This window comes from Erythranthe guttata, chromosome 2 (genome assembly GCF_056151865.1).
Source record: "Erythranthe guttata isolate IM_541 chromosome 2, IM_541, whole genome shotgun sequence".
Taxonomy (NCBI): Eukaryota; Viridiplantae; Streptophyta; class Magnoliopsida; order Lamiales; family Phrymaceae; genus Erythranthe; species Erythranthe guttata.
The window spans coordinates 6857382-6864802 of NC_142534.1; the positions used below are offsets into that span (position 1 = coordinate 6857382).

Here is a 7421-nt window from a genome sequence, read left to right on the forward strand (position 1 = left end):
TTGACGTTGATGAAAGATTGTCGAAAGAGGAAGAAGCAGCTTTGAGAAACAAGATTAAAAATCTCGAAGAGACGAACAAAATACAAGAACAAGATCTGGCGAGATTAATTGATATACCAACTAACAGCCAGATTGAGGCATCCTCAAGTGCAAGATTGGAGAGACAAGTACAAGAACTGAAAACAAAACTCACTTCTGCAATTGAGAAAACCACGTTGAATGACCATGAGATAGCCACTATTCGTGCACAAAACGACGTCCTAACGAAAGAGAGAGATGCATTTGTTTGTCAACCTGCAGAACCAAATGATGATGTCAACAAATCTCAAACCAACTCGGATACATCATTTAGCAGCATCCAAGAATTACACTGCCAAGTTGTTGAATTGAAGCAGGAAAATGAAAAGTTGTGTGACGAAAATAAGCAATTGAAGACGAAAATTGAGGATATGGAGCAGAATCTGCAAGCTTTGATTGATTCGACCCTAAAAGAAGAGCAGAAGCCGCATGATGTTGATACAGACTTTGAAGATCCACAAGAAACAATGCGGGACATCGAAACAAAAAACACAAGTGGTGTGCACAATAGGACGCACTCAAAACTGAATCAAACTGAAAAGAATAATCGTAAATCAGCTGTTGCCGTCAGGACACGGGGAAAACGTAAAGAACCTGCACTCAACAACAACCAACCAGAGTCGGTCAAGAAAAAAAAGACGAAAGGACTTTTCGTACCATAAAAAGGATATCTTCGACCTGCTATCTAATGAGGACAAAATTATTGTAGAGAATATGACTGTAGATATAGCAGAGGAGGATCATAGGTATGTATGAGAGTATAATCATTTTTTTATTCATCTTTAAATAAATCTAACGCATTAGCTCTTTATGTAGGGGTCTGATCTCAATTTGGTACAATAAAGACGGAACTGTGTATGAGTTTGTTGAGATTGCTGACATAATGACATTGTTGAAGGAGGGATCAACCAGTACATAAGTGAGCACCCACTAACAAAAACACAAAAATACTGTCAACCACAGACACTTTACCTAAAGAACTGCCAAAACCAGTGAATTACACAAATGATTTTCTACACTAACTCTATTTTTCTTGTTGCATATAGGTACTTGATTTATACTCGTCCATTCTGCAAATGCGACAAGAGGAAGGATATTTTAATGATAATATCAATCATGGTTTGGATGGGGACAGTTATGTCTTTTCAAGTTCACTTATGGTATGTGACTGATGTCAACAAAAAATATTAAAATTTATATATTATTCTATTTATATATATATATGTATATGTATATAATGGTGTGTTAACATACAGGCCGTTCTTCAGCAACCCAATGGTGAAGAATCTTTCAATAAAATTCTGAGCCAACTCATTCGGAAAATACATATTCAGCAGTATCGATTCCTCTTGTTTCCACTTCATTCCAAAGGCAACACACGCAAGAATAATGATCATTGGAATTTGGTTGTCCTGGATATAAAGCTCAACACGTGGAAACATTACAACTCCTACAAGCCAAGGGCAGTGGAAAACCAGAAACTCACAGATCCATATCTGTGTATCGCTGAAAAAATGGTAAGTAAAACTGAATAAACAAAATAAAGGAAACTCCGTATTGTAAAACTGAATAAACAAAATTGTAGGTAAAAGTTGTTGAAGCAGTCACCAGAGAATGTAAAATCAAGAAACTTCCGCTAGATGCAACACTTGAAGAAGTTGAAGATTCACCTCAGCAAGAGTACGGCAGTGAGGATTGCGGGATTTTTGTACTATATATCATCAGACAGTATTTCCGTCAACAACCAGTGGACAAGTTGGATGCAGAAAAAAATGTTAAGAATTTCAGAAAGGAACTAGTTCACTTATTCCTGAACCACAAAAACACTGTCAATCACAGGGTTAGGCGGACAAAACCAGTGTGATAGGCTTAATGTAATGCAAGTTTAAATGACCTTTTAAGTATTTTCAGTATAAAACTCTATGGTTGTAGGTTTAAATGTACTGTTAAGTATTTGTAGTATGATACTCTATGATCGTGGTCTTAATGTACTGTTAAGTATTTGTAGTATGTTACACTACGTACTTTATGTTCAAGAGTGCAACAAATATACTGCTGCCATGTAGCATTATACAGAATTTGAAAATGTTGTACTTACTTACAGTTCATGCATAATGTACCTGTTGTAGACAGTTATACAGAACCATTCAAAAGAAAATTACATGAGTTACACAAAAGTAACTGTCACTTACAGTAACGTAGAACTACTGAAGAATATTACTGAAACAAAATATAACTGTCACTTGCAGTAACATAGACCTATTGAATCAAAATTACTGAAACAGTATAACTCTCAGTCACAGTATCATATAAGTACTGAAGAAATTTACTGAAACAATATAGCTATCACAGAAAGTAACATAGAATTACTGACGAAAATTACTGAACAAAAAAACTGTAAGCATTCATATATGCAATCCCAAAACTGTCAAAAAAAAAAAACACAAATAATAGTAGATCTTCAAATAGCTTTGTTGCAAGTCTTCTTGTTGTGATGACCAATCTCTTTACATCTTCCACACTTGATCTTCTTCTTGATATTCTCACCACGAGATGGAATCCTATTCTTTTTTGGTCTTCCACGTCTTGTCTGGCAAACTGGAGGTCCAACAGGTGGCTGCTCAACTTTTGTAAAGTCCACCATAAATGGGTAAATAGAAAAAGAATACGTAGATCGGAAATTGCAGGCATAAAACAAGGGGTCAATGTACCCATATCTTTCACCAACGGAAATATTCTTGAGAACCACAGCCACATGACAACAAGGGAATCCTTTAAGCTACCAATCCCGACATGTGCACGTTCTAGCAAACAAATCCACAATCTCATGAGAGTCTGAATGCACTTCAAAGACAAATTGATTTGATTTTCTAATAGTCCATGTCCTCCCGTCTTCGACAAAACTGCTTAAAATCTTTTCCATCTTTGGACAAAGCATTGTAGTCCAACCACTCGCTTCTGGAGACCTCTTGCAAATTTTATCCATCATATAACCCGTAATGCTGTCAATCATATGGGTAATCGGCAAATGTCGGAATTTCTTTATTGTACCATTCCATGATTCCAAAGCATTTGAATACAGCTCACCATATCTATGCCCCTCAAAATACGCATTTGCCCAATTTTTGAAAGGCAAATCTGACAAAAAAACAACAACTTTCCATGAACCATCAATTTTGAATTTCTGAAGTTTCTCATGAAAGATTTCCTTAGTGGGAGCATACGCGCATGCTATCAACTGACTAACTAGAACATCTCTATAACTAGAGCTCATTCCACTCAACTTATACCTCAAATTATTCTCTAAATGCAACAAGCAGAATGCATGGTAACAATTAGGGAAAATATTTTTAACAGCTTCCAAGATACCGTGCTGCCGATCGGATACGAATGTCAAAACACGATCTGAGCTAATGCAACATTTTAAATATTCCATGAAATAATTCCAGTTTGAATCATTTTCCTCACGCACAACGGCAAATGCCACTAGATAAAGACCTGAAACACCGTAAAATCAATGTAAAAAAAAACTTGTCTTTTCATGAATTGTTGGTCTATAAACCTTATTTTACTGTAACAGTAATATAACCTTAATACACTATCTATGACATTAACAGATATGTGGGACTGAAATAAAGAATGTAATGCAACAAAATTACCATTTCTTGCATCTTTCGCCATGGCGCTCAAAAGAATACCTTTGTATCTACCCTTCAGAAATGTTCCATCCAAAAAAAGAATCGGACGGCAAAACTTAAATCCGGACAGACAAGCACCAAAACTGAAGAAACAACGATCAAACGAGTTATGCTTCTCATCAACTTCCAGGTGAAACACACTGTCTAGATTGCAACGCCCAGCTTATTCAAAATATACTTTCGGTTACGAATAAGATATTCCATCGTCTCCAAACACAAAACTCCGACTAGATTCCATAGCTCTCCATGTTGTATTGTAGTCAATATCAATCCCATAATTCTTTTTGGCGTCATGAATAACGTCATTAGCACACAGCAACGGCTTATTCCGAATGTCCTCCACGATTAAATCAGCTACGAGCTTAACGCACATTTTAACCTTCTTGACCACACAAAATGCCGACTCACACGTGTGATGTTTCTCATATGTGCGAATAATACAATATTCGGTTGAAGGTTGAATTGTAGCATGAATTCTCCACAAACAATTTTTCTCCTGTCTAAGCTTACAAACTGCAGTCACTCTCTTCGTATCGTTTTTGATAAAATTGAATCCAAATCCAAGCTCATACGCAAACTTAGCCCAAACATATTCTAAATTCTGAACGTCCCCCACGGAAAACTTGTCCAACATCGGTTATCAGATTTATCCAATGTGAGCTAAGCAAAGTCTTTCTGGGGGCAATGGAACCTAATGTGTTGCATGGGGGATTAACTGCTGCTTCAATTGCAGCAACAGGTAACACACTCGACGAACCTACCATAGAGCTGTAACTAGTATCAGACATACCAAGAGATGCATGAACTTGCTTCACAACAATTTCAATCCTCTGAATCGACCATTGTTCCACAATAATAAATAACCTTTTTACATCTTCATCATCGTTGATTGAAAAAACATCAATCTCAGGAACAGAACACGATAATGACAGGTTATCAACACTTAAAGAATTCCATCTTGAACAAACAAAATGCACAAGATTGGAAAACTCATCCCTCTTGTAAAATCTGTGATCGAACAAAATGCACCATATCTAAACAACAACACAATAGAACTAGTCATCCTGCAAATTCATATAAAACATAATTATACTGTTAATAACAGTCACATTACTAATACATCAAGTAAATCTCTGTGTGCATTCAATTATACTGCCAATGACAGTATCATTATATAAACACTTGCAAACAAACATAGGAAAACATAAATACACTGCTGACAACAGTCATATTACTAATACATCAAGTAAATCCGCATAAAAATTCAATTATACTGCCAATGAAAGTCAAAATACATTAACAACCAGCGAAATAAACATACACATGCAATTATACTGCCAATCGCAACAACATTATATAAAAAAAAAAAAAAAAAAAAAAAAAAAAAAAAAAAAAAAATTAGCGTGAAAACAAAAATACACAACAAACAAAAAACCACAATTCAGTAAACAGAAATTGAACGCCCATACATCATGGTGTTCAATTTACTACAATTCAAACTATACATATAGCGATGTTGAAATTTGTAACTTAAAAAAACATTCGCATGCAGATAAAAAAACATTGGCCCACCTTCGTTGAAAATAATATGATCGGCGGTAAAAGCTAGACACGACGGTCGGCGAGAAACGACGGCCGGCGAAAAACGACGGCCGACGAGAAACAGGTAGATGCAGCTCAGTTTCGAGATATAGAGTTGCAGAGAGGATTCGGGGGAGAATTGAGAAGAATCACGCAAAATTCATAAAAAAACGAGCTTAGGGCTTTCACATTAAATACAGGGGCAATTATGTCCGAAAAAAGACCCTTTCCTTGATTTTAAATAAACTTCTAAGTATTGGGTTTATTTGCAAGACAAAAAAACTGAATGTTCCTTTTTTAATTAAGTCCATGTGTCATGGGCCTATTTGCCATTACCCCATCTTTATATATGTACACATGGACAAATTTCTCAAAAACCCTTGTATATATACCAAAATTACCTCAAATTCCTTGAAACCCAATTCAACTCCAATTTCATTATTTACACCCCAATTTAGCCACTTTCACAAGTTAACCCATTTTGACCGGAAATCACCAGAGACCGCCGGTCTCCGGCGTTGACTTTTTCTTTTTTTTTCATACTTTTCTTTTTTTTTTCTTTTTTTTTTTCCGGCCGGTTAACCGCCGAGTCTCCGGCATTGACTTTTTTTTTTTTTTTTTGTGTTTTTTTTAAGAAAAAATTAATTCATATTACTGTCTTGGCTGCTAAATTACTGTCTCCATTAGTTATTTAACTGTCGGAGACTGTAATTTAACTGTTAATTGAACTTTTTTTTTCTTAAAAAAAATATTTTAATTAATATTATTGTCTTGGCTGCTAAATTACTGCCTCCAGCAGTTATTTAACTGTCGGAACAGTAATTTAACTGTTAATTGATTTATTTTTTAGATTATGTTTTTTTCTTAAAAAAAAATATTTTTATTAACATTACTGTCTTGGCTGCTAAATTACTGTCTCCAACAATAATTTAACTGTCTGAGACAATAATATTACTGTATTAATTAATTTTATCTTCTTGGGCTGCATTTTTGTTGTCTTCTACTATAATATTACTGTCTCCGACCGTAATATTACTGGTTGGGACAGTAATATTAGTAATATGACTGTTCGGGGAAATAATATTCATAATATTACTGTCCCAAACAGTAATATTACTGTTTGAGACAGTAATTTAGCAGCCAAGACAGTAAGTCCACTTAAAATATTTTTTCTAAGAAAAAACAAAATTAAAAAAAAAATCAAATAAAAAAAAAGTCAACGCCGAGACCGGCGGTCAACAGCGGTTGACCGGCCGGAAAAAAAGTTTTCAAAAAAAAAAAGTTTAACGCCGGAATCTGGTTGGAAAAAAAAAATATTTTTTGAAAAAAAAACCATTTTTTCAAAAAATCATTAAAATGGGAGTTAATCTGATATATTTGTTTAAATTGAGGGTATATAATATTAAGGAAGTTAGAGTATAATGGATGAAATTGATAAAAATTATACTATGGAGGGTATTTTAGACTAAAGACATTGGGATGAGTTTATTTGAAGGACTGTTTTTTTTGTGGACCAATGTGCATTTAAGTCCTTTGTTATGTCCATTTTTGCCATTTGCCCTAAAATTTAAAAGTCAAGAAAAAATGTTTTTTGTTTTTCTTTTTTTTTTAATTTCATTTTTGTTGAAAGGCTAACCAAAAAAATCAAAACATAATAAATAGAGTAAATTACAACTAATCCCCTTATGTTTGAGTAATTATAACCACCTCATCAACTATAAATCTTTTTATATGTCCACCTTTACGGTATCAAATTTAGTGAAATCTTGTAGATTATATGGAATATTCGCAATTTTGTACCTGTTTTATTCCATTTGAGCTCCACATTTTGAAGCAAGTTGATCATAAGATGTGTTTTTTTCGCTTGTATATATCAGATTGTGGTGCATCAGAAATTGCATTTTTGCGCAAAACAAGTGCAAACTAGAGAACAGTCTACGAAATCTAGAAGATTTGTTGAATTTGACGCCATAAGGGTGGACGAGAAAGAAAATTCATAGTTGAGGGTAATTGTAATTATCCAAACATTAGGGGTTTTTTCGTAATTTAACCTTACCTCAGGGG

At 34.4% G+C, this 7421-nt stretch overlaps 1 protein-coding gene across 1 annotated transcript; it reads right to left on the reverse strand.

Annotated features, from left to right (window-relative positions):
- Window positions 1-2539: 2539 nt before the first annotated feature.
- On the reverse strand, window positions 2540-4149 carry LOC105964601 (uncharacterized). The gene is made up of 5 exons (XM_088814939.1): window positions 3965-4149; window positions 3738-3859; window positions 2983-3576; window positions 2790-2882; window positions 2540-2703 (listed from the first exon to the last, which is right to left on the reverse strand). The coding sequence occupies exons 1-5, from the start codon at window positions 4147-4149 to the stop codon at window positions 2540-2542; spliced, it is 1158 nt and encodes a 385-aa protein (XP_088671065.1).
- Between the last annotated feature and the right edge of the window lie 3272 nt (window positions 4150-7421).

Bases quoted from the DNA above. Each gene is read 5' to 3' on its own strand.
- LOC105964601 (XM_088814939.1), bottom strand. From the start codon at position 4,149: ATGTGCGTTAAGCTCGTAGCTGATTTAATCGTGGAGGACATTCGGAAT. The intron at 3,577-3,737 runs GTAATTTTGTTG...ACGGTGTTTCAG, and splicing joins GGCGAAAGATGCAAGAAATG to GTCTTTATCTAGTGGCATTT. The intron at 2,883-2,982 runs GTTTTGTCGAAG...TTTGTTTGCTAG, and splicing joins GATGGAAAAGATTTTAAGCA to AACGTGCACATGTCGGGATT.